A 12,183-nucleotide genomic window follows, 5' to 3' on the forward strand; every position below is an offset into this window, starting at 1 on the left:
GAACGCGAGCAATAGAGTCACACAGCATTGTAGCTGGTAGCACCCTCTCTTTTACTCTGCAAACTAACCTCTGTAAAAGGTGTACACCCAGCTTAAGTTTCATGAAGCAGCACAATGAACGCTTTCACCAGAATTGTAACACAGCAAGGCCAACCATAGTACCTCAGCCACACCAAAATCTACTAGATCACGGAATCAAGCTAATGTGGGGCCCAAAGGATGGCACCAAACTTGAAAAAGCTAGCCTCTGGAAAAAAAGCATGGCTAGATCCAGAGACCTTCCCCAGCACTTGTAAGCATATTATTCACATTACTTAAACTTTACATGTGCTAGTGTTCAGCAATTGAACAGACCAGAATGTCTGCACACCAAAGCAACCATAGCTCAGGTGACTCACCCTCATCGTCATACCGTGACATGACCAGAGACGCCCTTGGCCGGTTCTCTCGGCTTCGCAGGTTCCGATAAACCTCACAGGCATACGTCAGCTTGCCCTCCCGTAAGTGGCCCTTCTTGAACAAATACCGGTACATGCCCTGCACACGGTTCAGTGGCACGAAGTGATTCTTGAGGTACTCCGACATCACTTTGTCTTTGAGCACAGCCAGTGCACGGGCCGACTTGCCCTTGCGCATCTTCTTCAGCTGTTCCCCCGAACTTGGCAGTAGGTTCAGTGCATTGCAGAAAAGCGTCTTGGACTCCTCTTTTTCTTCCTTTGCAGTGCTACTCTTGCATGGAGACAGTTGCCATGCTGGACTTGAAGCACTGCTGTTGGCTCCCTTCTTAATGATCAAGATGAGAGGGCTCTTGGCTGTGCCTTCCTTGGTGCCCCTTGGACTGCGGCTAGCTCCTGCAGGGGAAGCCTTTCCATCAGCTGTTTCCACTGTTGTTGATGCAGATTTTGTGACATCAGCTGGGAGGCTGGTGGTAAGCTCTTCATATTCAGGAACTATAATGGGATACGCAACGTCTGAACTTTCTGGTGTCATTTGATTAGCCCAGCAAAGATGCTGACCAGGGCTCCCATTCAGGGCCTTCAACTCTACAAATGTCCTTTCCACCTCGGCTTCATCCGCGATATCTATCCACTCTGACAGTCCCTTGTTGGCAATATCATCCATAGACAGAGGCTCCAGTATGCTCAGGCCAAAGTACTTGGCTAGATAGCTTAGGTCGCCTATTAACAAGTCGTCTAAGTTGATAAAGTCCACTTTGAGGCCCGATGGCACTTGGAGGCAACCCGCCTCCAACTGAAGCGGTTCATCTGTCACAGTAGGAGGCGTTGACAACCTCATCTCAGCTCGTGCGCTCATGGCTGATGAATCCTGCTTAGCTGCTGGAGAAGTTTCTGTGGGTTCTGTGAGGTCCACAATGATCATTTTCGACTTCCTGCCTTCATCTTCTCCTACACGCTGTACAGGTTCGGGAACACTTCGCTGGATTGACACTGGCACGACAAGGTTTGGCTCTAAAAGGGTCCTGTGCTCAGCAGCAGAAGTGACTTCTGCGGTGCTTGACTGTGTCATTTTCTGTGCCACGCTAGCGGCCATATTTTGAAGGGTTGTCTTTGACAGCTGCACATCTTTGGCTAATTCATCAGCAGCGATGGGCTTAACAGACATGGCAGGTCGTACCTGAGGGTGAACTACCGCCATATTCTTCAGACCAGTGATCACATCGTTTGGACTGGCATGAACAGGCGCATCCACATACCTCACTCTCGAGGTTGCATCCTGAACAGAGACCACGGATGAATTCTGATGTGTACGGCTCCCATTGGCCATGAAGGACAGGCTATGCACGGGCTTGGGCAATATTCTGCGTGGTACCGCAACAGGTGCACTTACGATGGGCGATGATGGTGGTGCTCTCCTCTGCAAGGGGACACTGGCAGCACCATGCTCTATGCTGCGGGGAGGTGCCCTAGGTGGTTCAGTCTGCACTGTGCTATAAGGTGCTCTGGCTTGTTCTGCATGTACCCTGATGGGCACAGCCACAGGAGTGAGCGAACGCACCGTTACTGTCCCACCCGATGTTTTCAATACGCGCACTCTTTCAGTGGGGGCTCTTTCAGTGGGGGCTAGCTCCACACCATTTGGCTCACTATTTCTCTGAGCTAAGTGCTGGGCAAGTAGGCTCCTCTCAGGGGCTAATGGCTGGCCCTTGCTGGATGCTGCTGATGGTGTTCCTACTGCTGCTGCTGGGCCCATGGCAGATTTGTTCAGCTGACGTCGAAGAAGTGAGTCAAAGTACGGTCGAGTATGTTGTTGCAACAAGTTTCGTGCGCTTGAAGTGCCATCTAACGTGACAGTCACGTGACTATTCCGAGTCAACTGAGTTGGAACAGGTGTGCTCGAAAATGAAGTGCCAGAAGGTGGAAGGCGATGCTCAGGGCGACTTGGAACTTGTCTTGCTGCACAACAAGCAAGAAACACAGCAAGGTTAATTGCATGAACAGTCCTTCATGAATGGGTATCATCACACATCAAGTAGAAAAGAGATCGCTGTAATCAACACAAGCCTTAATGACAGGATAATTGACTGACTGATATGTGGGGTCTAACAACCAAAAGTAACGCTGGGGCTATGAGAAACACTGCAGTGGAGGGCTCCACATTAATTTGGATTAGCTAAGGTTCTTTAACATGCAATAAATCTAAGTGCACGAGATGTTTGCATTCTGCCTCCATTAATATGTGGCTTCAGCAGCCAGAAATCGAAACCCGCGAACTCGTGCTCAGCTGCCAAATGACATAGCTACTGACAGGACGATTCTATTCAATATTATTATCAAATAATTTCAATAATAATATTCAATAGTATTATCTGTGCAATACAGCAGAATGCACTGCAAAAGACTTTTGGTTACCACAGAAACAAAACTAAATGGAAAGCTGCTGCTTTATGTAATTCCAGATAATTCCAGATGTTATAAAAGAAGAAAATTTTACTCGAGGGCATGTATCCTTGCAATGGAATGAATGATGGCAGCAATTAGTGGTAAAATTAATGATGTGTGCACAGCTAAAGTGCTATGGAATGGCAAAGATGCCAAAATATGCATTCCATTTGTTTTAACTCCTGTGAAATGAAGGAAAAGAAAGAAGCAAGAAAGTTGCAATTGTTTCAGCTGCACTACCTCAATTACTTCAAGTATTTACATGGCTTCAGGAACGACATGCTGTCCCGAAGAAGCCACTAATAATGATTCGTGATCCACAAAATGCTCAACAGACGAGCAGTCAACATGGGCGCGTAACATCCAAGAGTAAAGTAAAAAGAATGCAGAGTAATTAATGCTTAGCAAACAGGATTTAAAAAAAAAAACTAGCAGAAATAACATGGCATAATATGCTTGAGTGCATCAAATATCAGTGTGGTATGCTATGATCTTGCACACTTGAGCTTGTTGTCCTTCAATAGTCTCCCTATGTGTTGAGGCAAATGTTAGTGAATTCAACGAGATAACTGCTATATAGTGAAATGGCAGTTGTTGCTAGTTGTAACTAAGGCTTTCGATGTTGTTTGTGATGGTGAATCATAACTGCAAATTATCGGGAAAAAAAATGTTGCCATTACAAAGTGTACAGATCAAAACTGTGTTTTCCTACTTGAAATACTATTCATCACAACCTTCTTTTCAGCCCACTCCAGAAAAATGCCTCTCCTAGAGGCCTCTGTGTGTGTCCGTCAACCAAATGCGCACAAGATGTGAAAAATGTGAACAAGATGGCTCAAGGGGGCACTCAAGAGAAATATAATTAAAAGGTAGATTACACTGCTGCGATTCCAAAAAGGTTCATCTAACCATGTGCAGAGGTTTGGGAAGCCAGAAGAGACCCAAAACTCATTATGGATGATGGTGATGCCACTTTGATATTCCCGTATTACTTCCCGGCAACTACATGGATTTCATTAGTATTCACTCGGTACTGGTCATGCGTCTGTTCTTTAAATGGCCCCTCATCAGACCCCACAGCAAATTTTGGTTATACGCTGGAAGTTTTTACATGTCCTCTAGGGAGCATTCTGCTGCAAAAATTTTTCAAATCAGCTCATTAATAGCAGAGATAGAAATATTGCAGGAGGTGAACTCCACTGCAAAGCAAGACACTCTCTCCACTTGCCCTGTCTAGCCTCCGCAAGCAAAATTCCTTTCCTGCGTTCTCCCATACAAAACCTCAAGGATCGCATGACACCTACGTTACGGGCCCCACCTTCATTTTTCTTATTCTCCCTGTTTTTTTTTTGCGGCATGGCGCACTTCCATTGAGGGCATTGCGCGCGAGCTGTTGTGATCATCTCGCTTCTCGCAGTGCACTATTTTGTGCACTGTGCATGAGGACACCTGACTAGCGCTATAACTCAGTGCTACACGAATGCCGAGGCAGACCCAAGCAGATCACAGAGCATGATCCCACGCTGGAACATGGTAGAAAATAACATAGTTTCGGTGTCTGCACGTGGGATTGCACAACGTGGGAACAAGCAGACGAAACAGAAGTACATCCCTCTTGCTACGGAAATAAAACAAAAACGTGCAGACATTCAGTTGGTGTGTTTTATTATTTCTCTAAGCTTTAATTCGTCTATTCAAGCAACATGTTACACAAATAACAGATGTTGCCTTCAATAATTCTCGAAGTCACGTGTCACCACAAGTGACATTGCAGTGCAAATAGTACATGTATCTAGGCGCACTAGCACATGTACGTCATCCTCCGGCTTGGAGTGTGGCAGCGGCGAGAAGGGACAACTGTATTCGGTTTGAAATGTCAGGTCTTTCCGCAGCACGTAGCGATGTAATACTTTGCAGACACAATCATTACCATGCAATGTATGCTCTGCGCTTGTCAGCTCAACATAGACCTGGTGAGGGGCCCTTTAAGTATGTTTACGCTGTATTTAAAGCTATGCTAATATTCAAACTAGCAATTTTTAAGCACATTTTCTGCATAAAAGCCAGTGAAACACACAAAGATATAGTGAAATCTGTACTGATGTCATCAATGCTGTGGTTTGCTCATGAAACTCTAACCATAAATGTTGCCCTTTCATTTAGGAAGTTTGTTGACCTTCTTATATGTAAAAGTTAACAGATCTTTATCTCTTGGGAGAATTTATAGCCATGGAGGGTAGCACAGATGTTCCATCAACATTTTTCAGCAAATGAATGACACGGAGTTTTGAAGAAATAGCTCATCAATTTTAGTAAACAATGTTCCTCTTTAGTGTCCCGTCACACTGTGAAAGAAGCTGAGATGTGAATCCTTGTTTATATGAGGATTGCTCCAGTGTGACAAACCTGTGGACCTGGGACATGAAATGAAGTATACAACCAGCCAACGTTATCACTTAACGTCATGATCACACAAATCCTTCTGCTAACATGCCTGTGAAGTGCATGTCTCCCAGTGACCGTTACAGCACTGAAGTTGTTGACAACAGACCTCTAATGTTTGCAAAGAAAGAAACATAACTCACAGGACACATTGTTGAGGACCGCTTTTGCAAGCATTTCTCGATTATTCATTTTCCTTGCCTGCAAGAGAAAAGCAAAAGCATGAACAAGCGAAAATGCAGCATAGAACAGACCAACTATAGACACGCAACAAGGACACACATGACCTGCCTACATTTAATATTAGTAGCATTTTACACCAGTACCTCAGACAAAACCATGAAACTCGGGATTGTCAGAAGTCGTTAGAGGATTGCAAGGCAGCATTACACTGAATCCTGTACACATTATATGACTTTTCTAGGGACTATCACATCACACACAGGGAAAAGTTTTTCTGCACTGTTGCCTACTTTCAGCACCACTAATGAGATCACAGCAGAAGACTAAAATGGACCCACTGTTCAACACAAACATGCAGGAGTATTCTATTTCTATTTTTAAAAAGCAAATCATAATCAACGTGGTACTGTACGGCCATTGTCAGACTTAGCCGAAACATACGAGTGCATGGCTTGTGAAGCTACCAGCATCGCAGAGCGCTGGCCACTGGGTCAGAGCCATCATCATGACCGTATGTGCCGCACCTGTAGACAATGGCCACATGTCAGCCTTGAGTGCTGTCTCAGCGGCCAACGCTCTGCCGTACTGGCTGCTCTGCAAGTCACGCGCTCGTGGTAAGTCCAAACACGGCAGTACAATGATCTCACAGATAAAGAAAGTAGCTGTGACTAAATTAAATTCTGAGGTTTGACATGCCAAAACCACGATTTGATTATGAAGTATGCTGTAGTGAGGTACTCCGGATTAATTTTGACCACCTGGGGTTCTTTAACGTGTGCCCAATGGATGGTACATAGGTATTTTTTTTTTCATTTCACCCCCATCTAAATGTGAGTGCAGCGGCAAGGTAGGTGTATTAGAGAGGTCAAATAAGATTCAAAGAATGCATAAGAACCCCCAGTTTAACTTCAACAAGAGGCATGCATTTATGACTGCATGGCTTCGAGAAAGGTAAGGGAAGGAGTAACATATTTTTTCTACTCTGTGCTACCATTCAGCAGTACATCTTAATTAAGCCAATTAAATTATTGTTTCTCACTTGCATGTTTCAGAGGTAGTTGTTAGTTGTTATTTTGTTAGTTCTGTACTGAAGGATAGTTTCTTCATCAAAGTTGGCATAGTCACATATGAGGGCAAGGAGACTGCATAGAACTTACAACAAAGCTTGAAGCAGTTATGTATGCAAGCTAAATTGTGGAAGATAATGTGTACTAAGCTTTTGAGCAAAGTAAAAAGTGATTTTTAGCTACAGGACCGTCAACACTTAGACTTTCCTGCTCACACACTACAATCCTGTCCCTTTGCTTTAGTGTCATTTTGTGTCTTCAACAACGAACAACCAACTATTTATTGCAAACCAAGATTTTGATCAATTGAACTTCTAGAAGTTCATAAATACTTCTAATTGCATGCACGATTCTGTTGATAAAAGCTTTTTGGTACAGTTATAATATTAAGTGGCACAAAAGGGAGAAATTGTCATCCTTCCATGTGTAGCAAGAAGCTACAAAGGAAACCCAAACCGGTTTCTCAGAAAGAAAGCTTTGCAGTTGGAAGAAAAATCTGTTTTGGTCCAGTGATCGAACTTGGCACTAACAATTTTGTGGGGTGGTCACTCGAGCAGCTTAGCTAACCAGGAGGTTAGCAGATTGCAGAGAGAGGGCAAATCAATTACTTGAAGCACGGGGACAGATAAGTGGCATATCATATAAGAGACGGAACTACCATATGTTGTATGTATTAGCAAGTATCGATGTAGGCTAGATGGGCCTCTACACTGGCAATGGTGTAACTTCACTTACTTTAAAATTCACATTGTGAGCCTTATGCCCTGAAGCTGCCCAGTAGGATATAAAGAACGCTGTAACGGGGAGCTCCAGATCAATTTTAGCTACCTAAGATTCTTTTAACGTGTACACAAAGCAGAGTGCATGAGAGTTTTTGCGTTTCGCCCCTGTCAATATACAACCGCTGGGGCCTGGAATCAAAGAACCGATCTCATGTTCAGTAGCAGAACACTCCAGCCACTGAGTCACCATGGCAAGTCACTTACTTTAGACAATCCCTTATCATCACCAAAACGTTTCTAGCTCATAATGAGGTGTGTATGAATGATAGAACAAAAGTACAGTGAACAAGCAAACATTGCTAGAGCTGCGTTAGATGCAGCTGCTGTGATGCAGGAGTAGACACGCAGATGCACCACCAACACAGGCAGCAAAGCCACAAGCAAAGAGGACAATTACAGCAGCATGTGATCAGCTACCAGGCAGGACAATAAAAATTGTTGTGCCCATTACTACAACAGCTCTAAAATTAACACTGCTCAAGTGCACACAGGACAACACCCTCCACATTTTGTGACCTGGACAAACAATGCCTTCCTCCTGATGGCAGTGCCACCCTTGTGTAGTGCGTCCCAGTGTTAGATGCCTCGTGTATGTGTTTCAGTTGTCCATGAAAGTGTCTTGTTGCCTGTGTGACTGCCTCATATGCAATGCTAAAATTGCCATATACTTTTACTGAGCAGCAATGGCCTATACACGGCCAACGGTGCTTCCCTACAGTGCGCCTTTTGCGATGTCCTGCCTTGAGTGCTAGGTTCGCAAGAAAGCAGCCAATCAAGAAAGTGCACATGCTCATGTATTCCCAGTGTGCCTCACCTAAGGATTGCCTCCTTCTGACGAGCGAGACAGCACCTCCCAGTCAAGAATAAGCCCTGAAATGAAAGTAGTCATCATGTGCCAGCAAACTTGTCCTGTGGACTTTAAGAAACTGCGTGAAAGCACTTATACAGAACTGAATTGCTACTGACAAAGGCACTGCTCACATTTTTTGTATTGAGAGTTTCAGTATACAAAGAAGGAAGACTGAAGATACCCACATCAACATTTGATGACAGGTCAAGAACACAGAGGGAAATGGCCCTCCAAGCCATGTACACATGCACCATGGAATTACCTCATCTGGATTTTCCTTTGCCTACCTATTCTCAAGTTCACCTTTTCTTGCTCAGATGCTGTCATACTGCAAGTCGTGGAAGCAAGTAGTTATGGTGTTCATGATATATGACATATACACCTGTCTGTAAAAGGATTAGATACGAGTACACTGAATTAGTACGATCATAAATGTTCCATGTTGTACTTTCTGAGCTATAGGCAATGAGGCTCTCTTGAAGTTGGGGGAGGTCAGACAGGCCCCTTTTTAATCCGTTTCCAGTGTACTCTAAATATTGTGCATGCGTTTATACCCTGGACTGTATTTTCCCCATACTTGCTGATCTTGGCTGTTCGTGCCTGGACATGTTGTGTTCTTTGTTGCTGACAACTGTGGCACATAACCTTTGTGCCTATTTGAACTGTAAGGGAACTATTTTCTGAGAGTGGTAAGACACAGAGGTCAATCGCAGCACAATAGTGACAAGTCACTTTATTTCAGTGAAAGGAGTTCCTCCTGCATTCTTGACCTGCCAATGACCACAGTGGCACTGCCCAAGTAGTGCCATCCAGGCACTGCCATTTGCACAGCCCTGGATAATTCGACCCTACGATCAGGTTAGGTGGACATAATATTGAATGATAGTGACGGAGCTCATCATACATTTTGCAAAGTGTAACTTAGTGCATTATCTATTTCTCTACCTGTATGTATCAAAATGCAACTTTCATGACATGAAAACTATGGCCATTTCTGTAAGAGTTTGACGCATGTACGGAAACAGTCAGAAAGCGCAACAAAAAGTCAGACCGTGAACAATGCAGTGGAGGTGTGAAAATACCTGGCCATGTCAACAGCAACACAATGAAACACACAGTTTAGTATTCAATTTCGAAGACATAAGATGGGTTACCTCAAGCTACCTTCCAAGGATAGCAGATGTCATTGTGTCACCTTCTTGGTCTTTTCATTTTTGCGGCGACAGGTAGCGGCAGCAGGCGGGCACACTCATCTGAAACCATCAGGTGACACGTTACGACGGCTACATACCGCTGACAAGAGCGATGTGCGCATGTGCACATGTTATCATTGCTCAACAAGCCGTTGGACAGCCAGCAACCGAACAAGCAATACTACAGCATGTAGTCTGTGAGCAGTCTGCAGTGTTCCCCAGATGTCTTACACTGCGTATGCGTTCGCGGTGTGTGCACATTTACTAGACATCTGCAGCATACTCTGCACGAACCCTACAGGCGACGAATTATCGCAAAACACTATGAACACGAAATCGTCACTGCGCACGAGTTTTGGCACGTTCAGAGCGCGGCAGATTGCCAAGGTCCCGTTTTGCACACCGCACAAGCGCCTACGTAACCTTCCTAACAAGTTTTACTTTAGAACCACGCATAAGAGCACCGCCGAGTGGCGAAGACTCGTCGCACTTCTTCCCGCCGCACTCAGTCACCAAGAGCCTTGCCCGGAAAAACTTGCGATGCGGTTCAAGGCTTCCAAAGAAAGAGTCGCACGTACGTCATCGCTTAGGCAGCATCCATCGTTGTTCCCGATTTCTTCAATGTCTCATCTATTTTCTGAATAAATATTAAGGAGCGACCGCTAAGGCACCAGTTGGTGACTATGAGTAAAATTCTAAGAGGCATACATGGCATCTTCGTTGATTTACATTTTATCATGTTTTTCACAGTGGTCACCTACTTTATTTGTTCTTCAGTGAGCACGCGAATCAAAGCAGTGAAAGATATCGCTTCACTTTGGTGACTACCCACGGCTCATTAAGACGCCTGAGGGCTACTTCACGGGCTATCCAATATTGACGGCACTACATCAATATAGGGCAACGACCACCGACACACAAGGAAAGGCCTAATTGGCTGCAGGAAAGCGGTAAATCGACAGACAAACTTGCAGATTCGGCCTCACACTTTTGATGATCTCGCTAGTCACAGATAATTTCAACTACGACGTAAACAAGAGAATAAGCAGTCAACTTACATGCCAAACAAGGTCACTACCAATCGTAGGCTACCCTGGTCGGTGCCGCTGGTACTCGCCAAATTGCTAGTTTACTTCGCCTGCTGGATAACAGAGGGCGCCACGTGTACCGCTGACTGCGTTCGCTCTTTATTTCTGGTGGGAAAAGCAACCTTTGCGAAATTTTATAATTTTGTAAGCTCAGTTGCATTTCTTGTCGTCTCTGGTTCTGTCTTCGTGTGTCGTGTATTTAAGTCCTAGTGTGTTATGTTTTCTTGTTTTTGAAGAATTCACAGCACTTCTCGTTCTTGATTAGGAAAGACATTATCAGCGTTTTTCTTTTTTTTCTAACGAATACTTACTGATAAACATACATAGGCGGAAAGCTTTCATTTGCCCATGGAAGCCGGGGCTGTCCTCCTCCCTTGCCTGGGAGGGTGGAAACCTCCTAGTGTTCACCCGTAATACTAACGAAGTAAGCCATCAAAGCTCTCGCAGAATTTTCAGTTAACGCAGACCTAGAGTCAAGGCTGTGAATGGGCCCGTCAAACCCGTGTGTGCAATTGCAACCTACTATCTGCCCTTTTTAAGGGCAGCAGAATTGGACAAGCGGCTGCATGTAGCCTCAACAGATGTTTATAGTGCTGCAAGTGCTACTGTGCGGTGACGGTATGCGGTGCTAGTGACCGACTGTGATTGTATGTATATGCTCCTCTCTTTCATCTCTACTTTGCTATCACTTTACCTTCCCCTCCCCTCCCTCCCCAGCGTAGGGTAGCAAACCGTCTTCCCATCTGGTTAACCTCTCAGCCTTTTTCCCTTCTTCTGTCTCTCTCTCTCTCTCTACTATGCCCTCGTCATCCTCATTCCCCTATTTAAGTTTCTTTTTAAATGCCGAGCATTTCTTTGCGAACATTTGCCACTTTGACAGTATCAATCTAGCCGCCAAAGTCTTGGTGCTCTCATGATCGTTTCGTTAATGTACCGTATGTACCATTATTGGCAAAGTATGACAAGAGTGTATGACGAACATAAATAATCGGTCATGACTTGAATAGCATGACATGTGGATCATGTAGGTCATGAAACAGCCATCTACGTCTTGGTGCTCTCATGGTCGTTTCGTTAACTTGGTAGGTACCAAAATTGGTATAGTATGACAAGAGGGTATGACGAACATAAATGATACGTTATGACATGAATGCATGCCATGACATGCGTGTCATGTAGGTCATCAAACAGCCGCCTACGTCTTAGTACGTACCAAAATTGGCATAGTATGACAAGAGCGTATGATGAACAGAAACGGTAGGTTGGGACATGAATGTTATGACATGCGTGCCATATAGGTCATGAAACAGTCGCCTACGTCTTGGAGCTCTCATGGTCGTTTCGTTTACTTGGTAGGCTTCCCCGCACACTGCTTCGCGTAACATCGATTCCCACAGGGCGTGAGATCTGCCGGTTATTTTTTTTTATATACGTGCAAACAAACTGGCCAGCTCTTCATATCGGCCGTATTTGAGGCCGCGATGCATTCAACTCTGCGCCAAGCAGTTTGTTCTAGCGAAACGAGATGGCGCTTTTGGCGGCGCGCCGCACGTTGCCTCAGCGGCAGCAATGGCTAAAGCGCACGAATGCGAAACCATTACCGCTTCCACTTTGTGCGATCAGCTGTCGGAAATGCAACTGAGTTTTCGCTAACGCATTGTGCTCTAATCATGCCGGA

At 44.8% G+C, this 12,183-nt stretch overlaps 1 protein-coding gene across 4 annotated transcripts in view; it reads right to left on the bottom strand.

Moving 5' to 3' along the window:
- The window catches only part of LOC142582496 (uncharacterized), a 39,065-nt gene extending 28,515 nt beyond the window's left edge, over positions 1-10,550 (bottom strand). For 3 of the 4 annotated variants that reach the window (XM_075692288.1, XM_075692286.1, XM_075692289.1), the window contains exons 1-5: positions 10,476-10,550; positions 9,379-9,477; positions 8,189-8,244; positions 5,486-5,543; positions 399-2,414 (exon numbers count right to left, since the gene is read on the bottom strand). In XM_075692288.1, coding sequence (XP_075548403.1) covers positions 399-2,414; positions 5,486-5,534 — 2,065 coding nt within the window. In that variant the 5' untranslated portion in view covers positions 5,535-5,543; positions 8,189-8,244; positions 9,379-9,477; positions 10,476-10,550. Of the gene's footprint in view, positions 1-398; positions 2,415-5,485; positions 5,544-8,188; positions 8,245-9,378; positions 9,478-9,995; positions 10,304-10,475 lie in introns of those variants that run through there. The other variant, XM_075692287.1, reaches the window with a different exon arrangement.
- Between the last annotated feature and the right edge of the window lie 1,633 nt (positions 10,551-12,183).

This window comes from Dermacentor variabilis, chromosome 5 (assembly GCF_050947875.1).
Source record: "Dermacentor variabilis isolate Ectoservices chromosome 5, ASM5094787v1, whole genome shotgun sequence".
In the NCBI taxonomy this organism is placed as follows: domain Eukaryota; kingdom Metazoa; phylum Arthropoda; class Arachnida; order Ixodida; family Ixodidae; genus Dermacentor; species Dermacentor variabilis.